Source organism: Eptatretus burgeri, chromosome 6 (genome assembly GCF_056783735.1).
Source record: "Eptatretus burgeri isolate ZD-2024b chromosome 6, Ebu_testis_v1, whole genome shotgun sequence".
Classification (NCBI taxonomy): domain Eukaryota; kingdom Metazoa; phylum Chordata; class Myxini; order Myxiniformes; family Myxinidae; genus Eptatretus; species Eptatretus burgeri.
In genome coordinates this window covers 237,056-257,812 of record NC_140966.1, presented here as the reverse complement: position 1 = coordinate 257,812, position 20,757 = coordinate 237,056, and the positions used below count along the sequence as shown (strand labels likewise).

The window sequence follows — 20,757 nt, the reverse complement described above, 5'->3', positions numbered from 1 at the left end:
GCCGTCGCACGCCGGCGGGCGCGAAAACCGCAACAATATATATATTATATATGTATATATATATTATATATGTATATATATATATTATATATGTATATATATATATATATATATATATACACACACACACACACACACACACACACACACACACACACACATATATATATATATATGTATATATATATATATATATATATATATATATATATATAATATATGATTTTTGGCCACGTCTCTCAATGGTGAAGAATCAATTTTTTTAAATTCCCACATCCGGATCCAGATTCGGATCTTCACCAAAATTTACTCGATTTGGCCTTGTCACACCCTCAATCTGTCCACCAAGTTTTGTCCAAATCCATCCGTAACCTCTTGAGATATTGTGCAATATATCGTTTTTGGCCCTTTCAATGGCAAAGAATCACTCAAAAAAATACTTAGATCCAGATCCGGATTCGGATCTTCACCAAAATCAAGCATTGCTGTCCTTTGGCCGGTCAACTACATACACAAAAATATCAGAACGATTGCTTGAAAACTGTGGCCAAAAATCGTGTGAGAAACAGACAAACAGACAGACAGACAGACAGACAGACAAACGCTACAGACCAACATTCTTGGCAAAAAAAATTTTTTCGCCAAGTAACAAACAGGACTGATCAATACACTTGTCAAAATTTTTTTTTTGCCAAGTAACAAACACAGACAGAGACAGGGGTGAAAACTTAAACAATTTCAATCAGGACTCGGTTGAGCGTACAAGCCCGATAATTTTTTTTTCCTGTACCTTTCCGACCCCTATTCCTTCTCAGCCAAGTATTACAACCACCTTACTTCCTCATCCTCTCCAGGATATGGGGCACTAAATTAATTTCTTTCACAACCAAATAATAATGTTTTGCACAAAAGCATATCTAAATCTATTTCCTGACGCCCTCACTGAAGTGTCCGACACAGAATTGTGTAACACACAATAATTTGCAGTACAAGCGAACGACAACAAAGTTTGTCCAGTATGAATTCAAAAATGCCTCCAACACATGTCACGAGAAGGGAATGTTGAGTTACATGTTTTTTTGTTTTTTTCATCCTCAAACATTCATCCACTAAGTAAGAAATATTGTGCCACAGCCTTGTGTTTTTCAGTTTGGTGATTCTTAATGTCACAGGGGAAGAAAGTGCAGTCTTAACCCTCTAACTCATCTTTAGTTAGAAGTCCAATGCCCAATATTACTTAATAGCATTTTCACAAAGATTCATAACATGTTTATAAACTATCTCACCAAAAATCTTTATTGATTTTTGTGGGTGAATGAAGTTTATCTTCAGCTTCTTATCAACACAGTTAAGCAGCAGGTCCAATGAAACGTTTCTGTTCATGTTTGACCCAGGTGTTCCCAGGAAGAAATGCATGTCTGCCAGTTTGGGACAAAAGGATGTTTTCTGCAAAACAATGACAGTGAAAAAGACAAAAGCACAACAATATAACTCTCAACTACGATAAGTGTGTGTGTGTGTGTGTGTGTGTGTGTGTGTGTGTGTGTGTGTTGGTGGTTGTTATCTCCACATGTCAGTTTCATAAAGCAGAACAGAGCCCTCCCTGGTCTTGAAGTATCCGTGTGTGTGTGTGTGTGTGTGTGTGTGTGTGTGTGTGTGTGTGTGTGTGTGTGTGTGTGTGTGTGTGTGTGTGTGTGTGTGTGTGTGTGTGTGTGTGTGTAACAGACATATATGTGTCAGTGTTGTAGTTGAGTCCACTTGGTCCGAGTCTGAGTCAAAGCTGTCCGAGTCCTGTGGTCGTGTCCGAGTCCAGTGCTCCTGAGCCTAAATCCTTGGCATTCCGAGTCAGAGTCCCTTGCGTGTTTTGTAAAGTGGCAAAAAAATAGCAAATATATTTGTATTTCTGTATTATGTAAATGAAGACAATAAAATATCAAAACCGATTTGCAGTGTAACTTGTTACTTGCATCAAGATTTTATTCCACATTATGGCCCTCTTGCAGGAGTTTGCATAAAAACCTACATAATAATAAATAATGATAAAAATTTCAAATGGTAAGAGTTCAATTCCTGATGCCTTGATGTAGTAGAAGGCCTTATTATGCCTTTTTTAGCTAATTAATTAATTGGATGATAAACACACTGTATAAATGTTCGGCAATAGATGATTTTGACATAAAGAAATTGAATGCATGTGTCAACTACATGTCGAGAATGAAATGTCGAGGTCGAGGTTAAATGTTGAATTAAAAAAAAAATTTTAACGAGGAATAAAAGAAAAATTATGTTGTATTTTATCGAAAAAATATCGACATCATTTTAAGTGCTTTATAATCAACAAACGTTAGATTTTTGGGAATGGAAGAGATGGTATATTAACCGAAACAGCGAAACGGCTTTAAAAAACAAATTGAAAACATTTAACCAAGTTGTCCACTATTTAATTACACCCTGCTTTAAAAGAAAATTATAAAAACATCCTTGGATCAAACACGAGTGACAAATTATTATATTTTCGGCAAGAGGAGATAAATGCGATCTTGCACGTTAACATTCATCTCTGAGTTTAAATAAAGATGTTTGACTTCGAAGTTCTATTTGGTCAAAAAAAAATGAAGAAACTTCGCACAGAGATTAAGCAACTCCAGATTCCTAGAGGCAACTTTGAAAATATTGTTTTAAAAGACAAATTGATAATTAAAAATATATTTTTAGGTTACTTTTTGTCAAGGAAACCGATTCTGACCATAATTAGATGATTCAATAGTTTATTCATTCTGTAAATCATGTTTGGAACAATCACTTTTGCTTCTTATTTTTGCTCCACCTCCTTTATTTGTTGTCGTGCATGAACAAACAAACAATTTCTAAACTCATTGCACTCACCTGCATACAGTGATGTCATTAAAAAATATACCATCAGAGATGGGGAATCCCCCCCCCCATTGAATTAAAAAGGTCATACATATTCCAGATAATGAGGGAGGTGAATTGGAAACAAGACACCATTTGGTCGTCATCTTGAAAAGGTTCCCCAGGGGTGAGGAACGTAGTAACCAAAAATAATTGAAATCAGATAAGCGGTTTTCCATTTATTACAAAAAACTTTTTTTAAGATGGCCGCCCCAGTCGGCCATGTTGGATCCAGCCACGCCCAAAATCAATAGGGTTCTTCCTTTTCAGGTGGTGCATGTGTGACTCAAATTTCATATCGATATGGTGAAAAAACATCTTTTTGAAGATGGCCGCCCCAGTCGGCCATCTTGGATCTGGCCACGCCCAAAATCAATAGGGTTCTTCCTTTTCAGGTGGTACATGTGTGATCCAAATTTCAAATCGATATGGCGAACAGTTTACGAGTTATCGCACTCACAGCTATAAATGTTGACGCCCGGACAGACGGATGGACGGACAGCCAGACGACTTGGGTGACAATATCCCCCTTCCGCCACGCGGCGGTTATAAAAAAAAAATCACCAAAATTACATAATACTAAGCCTAACTAAACCGATTCTGACCATATGTTGGCAATTTGGTAGCTTATTCATTCAGTAAATCGTGTTTGAATAATCACTTTTGCTCCTTATTTTTGCTTTACTGCCTTTATTTGTTGTCGTACATGAACATACGACCACGTTCTAAACTCGGCACATTCACTGACACACTGTGATGTCATTTTATTTAATATCTCCAAAAGGATGAAACCCGAACCCTCACAAAATCAAAAATTTCCATCCATGTCATTGAATTTCAATCATTATATGATTTACAAGACTTTATAAATCTTGAAATAAACCCTAATCCTTCTTCTTCTTCTTCTTCTTGTTTATGGCAGCTAAGCTGTTGGGGTAACTATCATTTCTTGGAAGCACGACTGTGTCGCTGATGCAGTGCCCCTCTACCAGTATGTACTGGTACCCATTTTGCCAATCTCAGAAGGATGACAGACTGAGTCAACCCCCTGGTGTATTAATTCAGCAGCCAACGGGGCTTGAACTCAGGACCCTAGGATCCCAAGCTGCCACCCTAACCATGAAGCCAACACCAGGTTTAACCCTAACCATATCCCTAACCCTAACCATGATTTATAAATTAAAAAGAATATAAGACCCATCACTTTACTGTCGGAAATACCAATTTTTCCTGTGATGGCTAATCAAGAGGGCAAGACAAAAAAGGATTCCTGTGAGTGCAGGGAAAACCAGTGTCGCAAGTTGGCATTTGCAGTTTCAACATGTGCCCAAGTACCCATTTCAAAAAAATAATTTAAAAGTCTTTTTGCATCAGAAACCTTCCGAGGAGATCCCTGAATCCACCATCATTGTATTTATTGAAATCCGTTAATCCGTTTTCAAGTTACATCACAACAAGCTGACAGACAGAAAGATAGATAGACAGACAAACAGACAGACACGGCTCCTTTTATAATATAAAAACAACCACTTATCCCTCTCTCTACAAAGATGTTTATCCACCATGCTGATTCCAAATCTTAACGAATCCAAACCATACTGAAATATCAGCTGTTTTTTAGTGCTTATCCTTTTCTCACCTGTGTTGCAAGTAGTGAACTGCTTTGTGCTGCTTAAAAAGGTGGTATCGAAAATGCTGTTGTCTAAAATGTCAATGTTGATTGAAAAAAACAAGTATTGAAAATAGCAAGCAGCATTTGAATGTAATCAATATGATTTGTGGCCTAATATTTGTGTGGATGGATATATATATATATATATATATATATATATATATATATATATATATATATATACATATATACACACACATAAGCAAAAATAAAACCCCCTTTCTTTTAAAATAAACTGGTACTCAGCCTGGCCAAGGGCTGGCCCTAGTCGATCTGGTGTTAGGGAGCTCTGTCTGGCACTTGCACGCAAAATGGCACCATCTCTTATCGAGCCCAGGAGGAAGGTGACTCCTCCATCCACGTGCACACGCAGGCAGAATCACACTTCCCATGTAATAGCTTCCCAAACTTCACAAGCGCAAATCTGGCCAGCACCTCCTCGATCGGCTCTCGACGTGCACACACTCAATTAGCTGTTCACAAAGCACACACTCGATCCGATCTGTACTATTAAATTGGTTCATCTACCCCCATAATCATAACAAAAAACAAAAAAACAATATATATATATATATATATATATATATATATATATATATATATATATATATATATATATATATACATAATTTTCATCACAAAACTTCCCGGAAGTTCCCTGAATCCACCGTAGTTCGATTTAATGAAATACGTTAACCCGTTCCCAAGTTATAACATGACAAACAAATAAAAAATCACTCAGAGTGACACTTGACAAAATGGAACGGCACTCAGTCGAGTGCTTGTGTCTGCCAGGCTGAACAGTTTACATTTTGTATCCCACTGATAGGTCAGATCTGAATCTGGACCTGAACCAGAATCGAATCGGTTTGTTGTCGTCACCAAACCAACTCATCCACCGAGTTTTGTCATAACTCGTCCACAACGTTTTGAGATATCATGTGATACATCGATTTTGGCCCCATCTCTCAATGGTGAATAATCACTTTAAAATTCTCTAATCTGGATTCGGATCTTCACCAAAATCGAATGAATTTGTCCATGTCACACACCCAACATGTCCACCAGGTTTCATCGGAATCCGTCAATAAACTTTTGAGATCCTGTGCTATATATTGTTTTTGGCCCCATCTCTCAATGGTGAAGAATCATTTTAAAATTAAATAAATCTCGTATCCAGATCTAGATATGGATCTTCAGCAAAATTGAACTATTCTTCCTGGTGGCATTCCCAACCTGTCCACCAAGTTCCATGAATAATCTTTTGAGATATTGTGATCCATATCGTTTTTGGCCCTATCTAATCTCTCAATGAAGAATTACTTAAAAAATAAATAATTATTGTGTGAGGATCCGGATTCAGACATTCACTAAAATTGAATCGATTCGTGCTTGTCACACACCCAAAGCAGTTCACCACATACAAATCCGTCCACAACTCTTTGAGATATGCAATATCGTTTTTAGCTCCATCTCTCAATGGTGAAGACTCACTTAAAAAATTCTCAGATCCAGATTCAGATCTTCACCAAAATTAAGTGTGGCTGTCCTAAGCCAGTCACCTATACATACAAAAAAGAATTTCAGAACGATCGTTTGAAAACTGTGGCCAAAAATCATGTGACAAACAGACAGATGCGACAGACAAACATACTTGGCATAAAAAAATGTTTTCGTCAATTAACTAATATTCAAATGGACAGACATGACTCCTCGTATAATATAGATGTTTACTGAGTATGCACGCAAATTCCTCACCCGAACATTAACACTTTGGCCCTGCAAAACGAACCCCATATCAAATATGGAATCAAGAAAATAATATGTATGAAATTGAGAAAGTAAACCAGATGAATATAAATTCATATATACACCTGTCACTGCTTTTAGCTGTTTAAATATTCGCTATGTAACCCCTCAAGTGTATGATCGCATGACCTCTTTGACCTGACGTCCGTGGGACTTTTCTTGCTGATACTATAAATGGCATCTCCTGTTATTTCGAAAATGTATGCAGAAGATATGTTCACGTCTCTTCTGCTAACTTAGTATGATGTATCGTGTCACAAAGGTTAAAGTACGATATGAAAAGGATGGTCCAAATGACTTTTACTTTTTATTATTTGTACTGCACACGAAAAGTTTTATTGTACACTAAATTTTGCCAGACTCGAGCTGGAATCAGGCTTAGTCCGAGTCCCGAAGAGTCGAGTCTAAGTCCGAGTCCCCCAAAAAAATGTGTGTGTGTGTGTGTGTGTGTGTGTGTGTGTGTGTGTGTGTGTGTGTGTGTGTGTGTGTGTGTGTGTGTGTGTGTGTGTGTGTGTGTGTGTGTGTGTGTGTGACAGACATATATGTGTCAGTGTTGTAGTTGAGTCCACTTGGTCCGAGTCTGAGTCAAAGCTGTCCGAGTCCTGCGGTCGTGTCCGAGTCCAGTGGTCCTGAGCCTAAATCCTTGGCATTCCGAGTCAGAGTCCTTTGCGTGTTTTGTAAAGTGGCAAAAAAATAGCAAATATATTTGTATTTCTGTATTATGTAAATGAAGACAATAAAATATCAAAACCGATTTGCAGTGTAACTTGTTACTTGCATCAAGATTTTATTCCACATTATGGCCCTCTTGCAGGAGTTTGCATAAAAACCTACATAATAATAAATAATGATAAAAATTTCAAATGGTAAGAGTTCAATTCCTGACGCCTTGATGTAGTAAAAGGCCTTATTATTAAAAATCCTTATTATTATCCCCCAAAAAAATGTGTGTGTGTGTGTGTAAAAGTTGCTGTTCTTGACTGCTACCTCCACACGACGTGGGTTGGTTTCAGGAGATGGAATGGAGACCTATCAGGTCTAAAAGTATCTACCTCCCCTGTGTGTATGTGCAATGTCAAGTGCATAAATGTGTGTTTGATTTGACTTTTCGCATACATGCACACGCACGCACACACGCATGCACACAATTCCAAATTCAAACCGTAATAACAAAAATAGCACCGCAGGTCCTGTCATTCACCTGGATCAGGAGCAACAGTCGATTACGTCATAAAATATCGACATTTCATTCATGCGCAGAATCTGATCACGCGATTGGTTGAAAGGAAGCCATCTCGATGCTAATTACAGCAATAGTTTTGGCTCGACGATACATGCAAATGGACAGGAAAGGTGCCTTTGATGTTTTGGGGGCTATGATGTCACAATTTGAAAAAGTGCATCATCAGAATGAGGACAAATGGGTACAACATGTACATATATATATATATATATATATATATATATATATATATATATATATATATATATATATATACATATACATATATACATATATATATATATATATATATACATATATACAGTATGTGTGTGTGTGTGTGAACATTAAAGTTATTGCAGGTGAACAAATGTGTACGTGATGGGTCATCACCGATACCCATGAGAAAGGTAAGAATTTTACATCCCTACTTTGAGTTTAGGTTACTGTAAGCACAATACAAAGAAAGTTTCAACATCAATATGTCGGCTGATTAAATAGAAGATTCATTATTCCAAATTTTCAAGCAATGCTCTTCATCAGGCTTTGAAGTTTCATTCAAATTGTGTGTGCAGTTTCAGAGAAGAGAGCAAATACCTATTTTGGGGGATCAAAAAGCCCCATTGGACTCCTTTAATGAGTGCAGATTTTGATGCAGTCAATAAACTTTGGCACATCACGGGTGATGAAGGTTGTGGTCAAGTTTCATCTAAATTGTGTGTGAAGTTTTGAATAAGAAAGCAAATACTTATTTTGGGGGTCAAAAAAACCCCGTACACCCCCTTAATGAGCACAGATTTTGCTGTTGTCGATAACCTTTGATATATCATGTGTGATGAATGCTGTGATAAAGTTTCATCGAAATTGTGTGTGCAGTTTAGGAGAAGAGGTCAAATACCTATTTTGAGGAGTCAAAAAAACCAAGCTGTAAAAGCACTTAATGAGCGCAGATTTTGATGCGGTCGATAAAATTTGGTACATCACTGGTCGTGAATGTTGTGGTCAAGTTTCTTAGAAATCGTGTGTGTAGTTTCGGAGAAGAGACCAAATACCTATTTTGGGGAGTAAAAAAACTCCTCTGTAAAACCACTTAATGAGCGCAGATTTTGATGCGGTCAAAAAACTTTGGTACATCACTGGTAGTGAATGTTGTGGTCAAGTTTCTTCAAAATAGTGTGTGTAGTTTCAGAAAAGAGAGCAAGTACCAATTTGGGGGAGTGAACACCCCCATAGACCTCCTCAATGAGCGCAGATTTTGATGTAGCCAAAACATTTTGGTACATTGCAGATGATGAAGGTTGTGATCAAGTTTCATTGAAATCGTGTGTCGTTTCAGAAAAGAGATCAAACACCTATTTTGGGGGTCAGGAGGGATCAAGCCCCACCCAGTAATGAGCACAGATTTTTATGTGGTCAATACACCTTCGTTAGGCATCGGATATAAAGCTTGTGGCCAAGTTTCATCAGTCATGTGTTTGGTTTAAGCAAGAATGACTGAAGTGTTTACGGACTGACTGACTGACTGACTGACTAACTAGCTAAATCACCTACTTACACCGCTCAATGCATAAGAGCGGTTTGCTGCATGCGAAAAAACATTTCTCAAAGTTGTTTTATGAAGATAATAATTTGTCATCATCAGTTCACTTCTATTTGATGTTGTTTGAAGGTGTGTACAGTAAATTTTATGCATCAAATGCGATTCCTGTCTGCACTTGCATGGGACTAACTCGGAATGTTTATTCGCTGGTCTTGTCTTTCACGGAGATTCCTATTTTTCTTTTTTTTTTGGTATACAAAGTCAAGGCAAGAAGAGGAACGAGAACATATAATGGATCAGAATGTAACAGAACAAAAGGAACAACAGAAAGAGAAGGGAAGCACACCAAAAACAGAGTTGGAGGACAAAATAAAGAGAGATTTGGACAAATAAGGGATGTGGGGAAGAATGAGGGGTAGGGGAGGATGCACTGGGTTGACAAGATGGATACAGAAGCACACTCACAGGAAAGAAAAACTGGGAATTTGGAAAGTGGTGAGCTTGGGGAGGTTTAATGGCAGGATGATCTGAGATGAGGCCATTCGAGAAAAGGAAGGCTGATTGTTAAAAAGAGGAGAAAAGATCATGGTTTTGGATGGGGGATCATGATCTGGGATATTGGTGAACAGCTGTCTGGAAGACCTGGAGGGAAGAATGAGTTTGTAGAGAATGTGGAAGTTGGTTCCACAAGCAGGAAAAACAGGAACGAACTAGAGGGGGAGCACTCGGTAGAGTGCAAAATCTCCGCTGCCAATACTGCGAGGTCACTCAAGTGAACCTGATATCCTATTCATTCAATTTGACGTCAACAGTGCTCACAGAATTATAGTTTGCAACTTTCCCTTTTACTTTTAACTTTTACATACTCAATTCATTCGTCATAACTAGATTCCTTGAGACAGAAATTTATCTTACGTGGGTATATCCATCTGAAGTTCCAAAATCAGCCACAATTATAATTTTGGCATGTTTTTTTTTGTTGGAAATCACTTATAACATGTAGAAATGCAAAAAAAAAAAAAAAAATCGAAAATTTTTTGAAAAAAAAAGTTACAAAATTTTGTTTTTTTCTCTTTACAATTTTTTTTTTTGGGGGGGGGTGGAAATCACTTAAAACATGGAGAAATGCAAAAACAAAAATTAAAATATTTTTTCAAAATGGCCGCCATAGCGGCCATATTGGACTTTGCACCAAGTCCAAAATACAATGGCATGATCCTTGGACCATACCTAATCCCCCCACCAAGTTTCATCGAAATCCGTCGAGGAGTTTTTCCGTAATACTGTTCACAAACAAAAAAAACAAACAAACAAACAAGCAGTCATAGACTGGTACTTACGAAATCATCAACTTGACCTCTGACCTTGTCTAATAAAAGCATGAATCAGTCAGAAGCCCAAGGGGAGCTTGAATTCTGAATTCATTGTGGTCTACGATTTTACACTGTGGTTTGCAGATAATGAGTCCCAGACAAAAACTAGATTTCTTATAAAAATTCCATTTTTTTTTTTTTTTTTTAAAGTGATTCAGTACCAGCAGGATATGCCAGATAATAGGTGTATTACTTTTCAGAAGAATCTGATAAAAAGACTTATTATATATATATATATATATATATATATATATATATATATATATATATATATATATCAGTTATTCATCGCTGTTCCAGAATTTCAACAACCGAGTTTTAAGCATCCTAAGCGATCGCAAAAACCGAAGACAAAATTAAAATCGAAGTTAAAACGAACTCGTAACGTCGAGCGAAGCAAAAATACTCCATTTCTCCACATGAATTTACGGAATTATGTTTGACCTCACTGTGACCTTGACCTTTGACCGATTTTGACCAAAATCTAATCAGCACTGTCCATCACCCTCCTGAATCACGTGGTGTAATTTAACATTGCTAGCTTATTCCGTTCTCGAGTTATCGTGCCTACAAACAAACAAACAAACAAACAAGCAGTCATAGACTGGTACTTACGAAATCATCAACTTGACCTCTGACCTTGTCTCATAAAAGCTGTCTCAAGAGAAGGTTGCAACGCAAACCAGAAGTTTCTTCGATGATTCTGTACCAAACCATCAAAAATCGAATGTTTGACCTCACTGTGACCTTGACCTTTGACCGATTTTGACCAAAATCTAACCAGCGCGAGCCACCACCCTCCTGAATCAAGTGGTGTAATTTGACATTGGTAGTTTCTTCCGTTCTCGAGTTACATGTACCAAACCATCAAAAATCTAATATTTGACCTCACCGTGACCTTGACCTTTGACCGATTTTGACCAAAATCTAATCAGCACTAGCCATCACCCTCCTGAATCATGTGGTGTAATTTGACATTGGTACCTTCTTCCGTTCTCGAGTTATCGTGCCTACAAACAAACAAACAAACAAACAGAAACGGAAGGCATCAATATACTTACAAAATCTTTAGATTTCGTAAGTAACAAACAGACGGGTGAAAACAGTAACCTCCGTCCATCTTCGATGGCGGAGGTTAATGAGTGGAGGTGAGCAGTGATTCTGAAATGTGGAAGTTTCACCAGAAGGGGATGGCTGGTGGATTGTGTGTGCCCTGCAGAAATCTGGGGTGGGGCGGGGGGGGCTACACATAGAAGCAGTAGAGGGTGGAAGACCAGAAAAGAGGTGGAAGATGACAAAGAAACCACCAACCTGTCTGCAATGCGAGAGTGATAGGTCCATAGACTCAGCTTCATCACGGGAGAATCCAATGATATTGAAGGCCTTGATTTCCAGGGAGTCAAGTTGAGCAAAGTGTAAGGCAGGAGCCCCAGTCCAGAAACGAGAGCAATACTCCAGCAAGCTATGGATGAAGGCCTCATAGGTGGATAATAATTCAGGTGTGCCAAGGAAGGACTTTGCATGATGGAGGATGCCCAGTAAGGAAGGAATATTTTCCCAGCGAATGACTTTGGAGACCACCTTTGAAATGTGGTTTCCCAAGAAAGAACATAACCAATAGTGAGACCCAAAAGTTTGAGTGACTGAACTTATTTGAGATGATTGGGAAGAAAGTATATGGGAGAGTTTACCAGAGAGAGAGGGACAGAGACAGAGACAGAGACAGAGACAGAGACAGAGACAGACACAGAGACAGAGACAGAGACAGAGACAGAGACAGAGAGAGAGAGACAGAGACAGAGAGAGAGAGACAGAGACAGAGAGAGAGAGACAGAGAGAGAGAGAGACAGAGAGAGAGAGACAGAGAGAGAGAGAGACAGAGAGACAGAGAGACAGAGAGAGAGAGAGACAGAGAGACAGAGAGACAGAGAGAGAGAGAGGAGACTTTTGTCTCTTTTCATTATAAAAATAGAAAAGAAAGCCCCCAAATGAGAGTTACATTTTCATTTCAGAGAAAGAAAGGAAAAACCAAGAAACAATTTCTGAAGAAAGGAAAGGATGAATCGGGTGGATGATATACAGAACATTTCACTAAAGGATAAACATTCCTCTCGGACTTTGCAAATACCTTCCTTTATACACCATTTTGATTAGAACTGCGGTAATCTTCCAGTTTCCAAGTATGACAGTATGACAGACCTGAGCCTCGTCCTGGTGGAGGTGTTGCTCTCTTCATCAAAGACTCTATTCCTCACTCTCCCTGCACTGCTCTCACTCCCCCACACCCCCAGGAATACCTCTGGCTTCGGCTTCCCCTCCACTCCCACCTCATGTTTATATGTGTACTGTACCGTCCACCGAACAGTGATGACTCCATCTACACCTCACTCTCCGAAAACATGGACCATCTTCTATCTTCTCATCCAAACTCTCTCTTCCTCTTATGTGGCGACTTCAATTGTCATCACGCCAGTTGGCTAGGTGTGGGTACCTCTCTCACCTGCCATGGGACATCAGCAAAAGCTTTCTGTGACTCATTGGGACTGACTCAATCGGTCAACTTCCCGACCCGGATCTCAACCAATGGTACTCCATCTCTTCTGGATCTGATTTTGACAAATTTCCCTGACAATATCTGCTGCTCTTCCTTCGCTCCAATTGGTTCTTCTGACCACGTCCTTGTTAAAGTGGACATCTCTCTGGCTGTTATCAGAGAACCACCTCACCGCCGTCGAGTCTGGCATTTCACTCAAGCCGACTGGCAGGGTCTCCGAGCAGCCATCAAACTTACAGACTGGTCTCCTATCACTACTTTCTCAAACATCAACTCATCCTGGGAATTCTTTCAAAGAAACTTGCTCTCCCTCATGCACAGATTTATCCCCTCTCGTGTTCAGTTGTCTTACCCTTCCTCCCGCCCTTGGTTTACTGAAGCTTGTGGCGAGGCAGTTGTCCTGAAACAACTTGCCTTTGCCTCATGGAAAGCAAACCCAACTGAGGGCAATCTCAGTTCTTTCCACAAAGCTCGGAACAAGTGTGTAGCTACCCTCAGGAGAGCCAGAAAACAACATCTTTCTCATCTCAAGTCTGAACTCTCAAACCTCTCTCCCTCCTCAAAATCCTGGTGGCGTTTAATCAAGTCTGTTTCTGGTGTATGTTCCCCCTCCATCCCCTCCCTTACCTCAAATGGCCGCACTGCTGATTCCACACGTGATAAAGCTGAATGTCTAAACTCGGTGTTTGCAGCTAAATCTTGTGTCCCAAACCCATCACTATCTCTACCCACTTTACCCAGTCGCACCCAACTGTCCCTGGACTCTGTATCCTTTTCTCCTGACAAGGTGGAGAGCTTGCTTTCAAACCTCGAGTCAGATTCTGCAACCGGTCCAGACGGCATCAGCCCACGTGTCCTCAAAGCCTGCTCTTCTGCTCTTGCTCACCCTCTCTCTGTTCTATTCACCCTCTCATTTTCCCAAGGTCATCTGCCATCTGCTTGGAAATCTGCTAACATCACTGCCCTGCATAAAAAGGTGCAAAAACAGATCCCTGTAACTACAGACCAATCAGCCTTCTCCCAATCATCAGCAAGGTGATGGAATCCATCATCGCTTCAGACATGAAATCCTTCCTCTTCTCCAATGGCTTGATTTCCAATCATCAATTTGGTTTCAGACCAGGTCACTCTACCCTAGATATGCTGCTACTGCTCTCCCATCAATGGATGGAGGTCCTCAATGCCAGACAGGAAATCCGAGCCGTATCCCTGGACATATCACGTGCTTTTGACACAGTCTGGCACCCTGCACTACTCACCAAACTCTCTTCCCATGGTATTCAAGGCCATCTCCACTCATGGCTCGCAGACTTCCTCTCCTGTCGCAGTCAACGTGTGGCCCTAAATGGAGTTCTTTCATCCCCTCTTCCTGTGCAGGCTGGAGTTCCTCAAGGTAGCGTTCTGGGCCCTGTTCTTTTCTGGTTTTCATCAATGATCTCTCGGACTCTCTGGAAAATCCTCTATTTCTCTTTGCCGATGACTCCACCCTCTGCCGTACCATCTGTCATCCCTCAGACCGGCAAGCAGCAGCTTCTTCGCTCACTGCAGATCTGGATAAAATCACAAACTGGTCCAACACGTGGAACATGTCTTTCAATCCAGACAAATCTCACACTCTCACTATGTCTCTTCGAAAGGACCGTTTACAAAACCCCCCATCCACTTTCTCAACAATCCTCTGGAAGAAGTCTTTTCTTTCAAGCTTCTGGGTCTCACTATCTGCCATGACCTTTCCTGGGAAAGTCACATTTCCAACCTTGCCTCAAAAGCCAGTCGCCGACTGGGAATCCTCCGTCGTGCAAAGTCCTTCCTCGGCCCTCTTGAGCTCCTGACCACTTACAAAGCTTTTGTCCGTAGCCTGATGGAGTACTGCTCTCCCCTCTGGGCTGGTGCTCCTGCCTCCCACCTTTCTCGACTTCACGCTGTCGAAACCAGGGCTTTTAAGATCATTGGCATCTCCCGCAATGAAGCTGAGTCTTTGGGCCTCTCACTCAATCACCGCAGGTTGGTCGGTGGTCTTTCTGTCTTCTACCGACTCCTCTCCAGCCTTGCCCCCCTGCTCTCTCTGTGATTTGTCCCAACCACATTTCCACAGGTCGCTCAAGGTCCGCCAACAACCCCCTTCTGGTAAAACTACCAAAATCACGAATCACTGCTCATCTTCACTCTTTCATTCCTCTTTTTTCCCGCCTTTGGAATAAACTTCCTCACTCTATTCTTTCCCATTCTTCCCTCCAGGCATTCAAAACAGCTGTTCACCACCACCTCTTATCTTCCCCCATCCAAATCCTCGATCTTTTCTACCCCCGATAATCCACCCAAGCCCACTTCCTTCAATTCTCCTGCTTTCCTTCCTGAAAGTCCCTTTAATGTCCATCTTCCCCTCGCCATGTTCCCCGTCCCATCCCCATCCCTCTCCCTTCCACAGTTCACCTGTGTCTGTTCCCCAATGTTTTGTCCCTTCCACTCCCGCCCCTCTTGTCTCATGCCTCCTTGCTGTGAGTTGTGTGTTAGCTCTCATACGAGCCTCGACCAAGGTATACAAAAAAAAAAAAAAAAAAAAAAAAAAGTTACTGAAAAGAAAGCAAAATCCAATTTAACACGACTTATTACAAGATTTTGGAACAAGAACAAAGCATCTTCATCATTTACTCCAACACCGTCAAGTTTTCTTTTCCTTGACTTATATGCTGCCATCTTTGCCTGAGCAAGCAGGAAATTGGCTAACACAGCATTAGAATTTTTGTGTGGGATATCCAATCCGTAGATGAACACACAAGTGTTAAAAATCAAACCAAACCTCGCAAAACAATTCCGAAGTAAAATAAATTAAGGTTCCAACCGTTGGCATTCAACATAGATGTAAAAAAGGTTTTCAGATTTCTTACAAAAAGGACATTCATCTACAAGCAGATTTGAAAAATGGTGTAACAAGTGATTAGAAGGAAGGATCCAGTGTACTAGTCTCCATTGGAGGTCGCCATATCGTGGTGGTACAGGAGGGTGATAAAAAAAACCTTTCCAGTTATGAAAATAAGGGGGAGAACAAGGTAAGAGGTCTCTCCATTGAACCCTCTGCTGCGTTATTTGGCGTTGCGAAAGAAATTTTACACAACCCAAATAAAGGTCTTTTTGTTTGGGAAGGTCATTGAAGCCTTCGTTAAAAGGGGGACAAGGAAGAGAGCTGGAAAGAAAAAAACACATACGAGTTCAGGAAAGGTAGAGACAGAAGGTATTCGATGTGCATTTTGTTCATTGCTTTGCTGGTCCTGCTCCCAAGCAGGTGCAAGCTGTGTGTATGTCCAAAGCATACGACATGATATGCGTGCCACGATTCGAGAGGATTACACACTGACCAGGCTTGCCAATGCATCAGCTCCGATCCAGCTGCCGTTTGGGCTGAGAAGATCTGCGACAGATTTAACGCCCTTGTCGGTAAAGTGTTGAATGAGACACCTATCAGCAGGCATATCATGGTAAAAGGAGTTGTAGAACAAAAGTTCTTCCAGAAACATCTGTTTCGTGTAAGAATGTGTAGCTCTTGTTATTGTCAGAGCTTGCCATGCATTTAGTATGCTCTGATAGAAACAAGAGAGGGGAGATGTGTCGATTTTGGAAAGGTCCATCAGGAAGAGAGAGTGGTCATAGCCTAGCCTCCCAGCCTGTTGCAAAAGGTGACGAGCGACGTTGACCCATGGTGGAGAGGGTCACATGTATAGCATGCGAAGAGCAGCCGAGAGTCAAAAGGCCATGAGCCGGCTCTTTATGTTGACCAGGCCTTGGCCTCCATCGGTCAGTGGTAAACTGAGGACCCCAGGTCGCAGCCAGTGTTTTCCGTCCCAGAAAAAGGACACGAAGCACTTCTGGAGCTGTTGAAGCAACAATGCTGGAGGATGCAGCACGAAGAACCTGTGCCATAAGGTAGAGGCCACCAGTGTGTTGATGACAAAGACCCTTCCACGATATGACAGTTGTGTGATCAGACCTTTGCGTTTTTGCAGTTTACCCTCAACAAACTCAAGCAGACCAGCCCAATATTTTGCTAATGTGGTATTATTACCTAAGAACACTCCAAGGTATTTCACACCATCATTGGCCCATGACAGTGGAGCAGGAAGTCTTGGCGCCAAGTTGCACAACGGACCGAGCCAAAGGGTGCTCGTTTTGTTGCAATTTACTTTGGCTGAAGAAGCCTTTTCAAATAATGATAAACAATAATGAACGACGTTAATGTCATTGATATCTTGTACGAATACACACACGTCATCGGCGTATGGCAGTACCTTGATGGGCCGTTCAAGCTGGGACAAACTAACCCCTGTTAGTCTACAGCGCAAAGAAACCAGTAGGGGTTCAATGGAGAGAGAGCATAAAGCAACCCAGAAAGAGGGCAACCTTGTCTAATTCCCTTGCTATTAGACAAAGGTGCAACAAGTTCATTGTTTATCTTAAGCACACTATAAATATTATTGTATAGTATTTTAATACAAGAGATGAAGGTTGAACCAAGTCCAAACCGCTCAAGTACTTCGAAAAGGTACTGATGGTCAACACGGTCAAAGGCTTTCTCCTGATCAAGGAAAAGAAGTCCTAAATCTTTAGGGTTTTCCTTGCACAGTTCAATGATGTCTCTCACAAGGGAGATGTTCTCATAGATGGAACGTTTTGGGACACAGTAACATTGGTCTTCTTCCAACAACGAGGATAAATAAGGAGTAAGTCACGATGCCAGGGCTTTCGAAAACATCTTATAGTCTGTACATAACAGGGAGATAGGACGCCAATTTTCAATTCTCAGCATGTCTCCCTTTTTGGGGATGAGGGTAAGAAGAGCTCGTCAGCAACTCTGAGGTAGCTCTCCAAGGTGGCAGCTTGCGTTCAAGGTGTTAATGAGTGCTGGACCCAATAAATGCCAAAACGTCTTGTAAAATTTGTTTGTAAGTCCATCCAAACCAGGTGCTTTCCCAATGGCAAGGCCGTGCAGGGCAGCGCCAAGTTCATCCAAAGTAATGGGTCTTTGCAGTTGGGAACGCCCATCTGCACACACAACACTGGCAGGCCTATGGAGATAGAGGCGACACTGGCAGGATTTATTTGTTCCATTGAATGTATTTTGAAAAAGTATTCCTTCACAAAAAGTTTGATTTCTGATTGTGTAAAGATAATGGATGAACCTGCCAATCGCAGCTGAGAAAGCTGCTTACTGGGAAGACTTTTCTCTAAGGAAAAGAAGTACTTGGTTGGTACGTCTGCTTCATTCAGGTGTCGCACCCTCATCCGAACTAAGGCACCACGTGCATTCCTCTCGGTTATTTCCTTTAATAAGGACTGTTTCTCAGTTAAGGTTTTTTGTATGTTACTATTATTTTGTCCGATGACCCGTTGGAGTTGTAAAATCTCTAACTGTAATATTTTCTTTACTTCATGGTCAGCGCTTGTTGAGAAAAACTGATACTGTTGACAGAACCCTTTAATTTGGGTTTTTACTAAATCCCACCATATCAGCGGGTTAACGGAACAGCTTAACTTCTGTTCTCGGAGAGCCGTCCAGAAGGATTCAAAGGCCTGAATGAAGTTGAGGTTTTCTAGTAAACTATTATTGAATTTCCAATGAGAGCTCCCTGGACGTGGTTTAGAGAGTTGAATAAAGACTCGAGCTCGGGAATGGTCAGAGAAACCAGAAGGCACAATATCGGATTTATAAACTCCATGTAATAAATGAGAATTTACATAGATGCGATCAAGCCTCACAAGTGAGATGTGGTTGCTTAAACAACGACACCATGTGTAAGACTGATCAGAAGGTGCTGCACACGCCAAATATCATGAAGATTATATTTCGCAATGATGTTTGCAAAACGTTTTGCAGTGCATGGTTGGGGTTCCGGCCCATTTCGGTCACATGAAGCATTAACAGTACAGTTAAAATCGCCACCAATAATTAGACAAGTCTGCAAATCCAGTGTTTGCAGGAATTTTCTCAGTTCGGCGAAAAAGGAGATCCGCTTGTCATTTTTGCTTGGAGCGTACACATTGAGGATTGTGAACTTGACCTGGTTGATGGAGAAGGTCACAGAGGCAAGGTGTCCATCAATAATACTCATAAATTTAAGGCAGGATGGATGGAAATGTTTCCCGAAGACAAACATGATGCCTGCCTTCAACAAGGAGTTGTTACTAAAGAAACATTCCTTGTCCATACATAATTACCACTGAGCCTGAACAGATCGGACAGCATGGGTCTCTTGTAACAAAGCTATGTCAAGACCGTTGACCTCCACCAGCTGTTTAATTTGGATCTTACGGAGCGGACTACCACCACCATCAACATTTATTGTTCCAATCTTGAAACTGGCCATGAGGAAAATAATAGTTTCTAAGAATAAGTTCAGAAGTGGGATAATTGATTAGAATCCCTTTTCTCCTTGGCAATCAATGTTTTTTTTAAGCGGTGACAGTGTGTCTGGTGGAAACCGAATAAGTCAGGCTTACGTACGATAGCCTGAGCACACTCGGGGAAGGACGGTAGATCTGGAAAGTATTCCGTCAGGTTTATATTGCGTTTCCTGTATGTATTTTGGAAGAAGAGTCTTATTTGTTCAGGGGGGGGAGGGGTAGGACCTTGACTGGTGAGCTTCACCGTTTCCACCTGACTGTTCCTGTTTGCTTCCTCCAGGTCAGATTCCTCAGAATCGGTTTTAGTTTCCGAGTCACACAAGCTTGTACTGTCCTGCATATCGATACTGTCGTCAGTATTGATACAAGGATCTGTACTGGTTTTCAGGTCTATGTGCTCTTCCATTGTGGGAACATCTCCTGGTGAAGAAACGGAAATAATCGGGGGATTTGATGAAACGGAAACACCATCAGTGTATGCAGAGATCTCGCTTCCCTCCATCGTAACGGTGTTATCGACCTCCAACGGCGTGGAGGGAAACAGTACTTTGGGGGAGGGGCTCTCGTAAAACATCCATTTTAACATTCCCTGCGTTTCCAGCTTCACCACGTGATGAAATGGGAGCAGTAACAGGGTTAACATTTGTTTCACTATTTCCCGCTGACAAGGATTCAGGGTTAACATTTACTGAAATAACAACAGGTTCATCACTAGTGGCTGTGTATCACCATCAATGGACTTTCCAATAGGAGAGTTTTTTTTAACGAGTGAAAACGTTTCATTTACTGCGATAACAGGTAAAGCTGTCTCTGTCAGGGAGACGTCGATGTCCTCACCGGCAAGTAGGGTAAAGTTGTTGGTCGTAGGTACCGTTGGTCCGGGTCCATACCGAATCCATAACGGGTCCATAACGGGTAGGCCTTGTCGAGTGACGTCAGTCACAACTGCAGGAACATTACCGACAGATTCCTCGTTTGTTAATGCTCCTTTCTTCTGAGTTAAACGACCATCAGGTAAAGTCTTTCTCTTCCTTTATGGAACGACGGTGAAACCATCACAAACATTCGTTTTGCTGTATAAACTATCGGACTGGGAGGCCTTGGGAGGCCTGGGCCTTATTACCGGACACGAGGTTCGCTTCCTTCACAGTCAAGAAAGAAGAGGAAGACGTATCCTTGCTGACGAAGTTTGTTTCATCGTTTGACAAGGTCCCCTTTGGGCAAGATCGTTTCAAGTGTCCGAAATTACCACATTCGAAACATTTCAAGGTGTCAATG

At 41.0% G+C, this 20,757-nt stretch overlaps 1 protein-coding gene across 1 annotated transcript in view; it reads right to left on the bottom strand.

Moving 5' to 3' along the window:
- Window positions 1-923: 923 nt before the first annotated feature.
- Window positions 924-20,757, bottom strand: part of LOC147024108 (protein APOLTP-like) — a 95,592-nt gene continuing 75,758 nt past the window's right edge. The window contains exon 16 of the mRNA XM_085883691.1: window positions 924-1,446. Coding sequence (XP_085739817.1) covers window positions 1,234-1,446 — 213 coding nt within the window. The 3' untranslated portion in view covers window positions 924-1,233. The remainder of the gene's footprint in view (window positions 1,447-20,757) is intronic.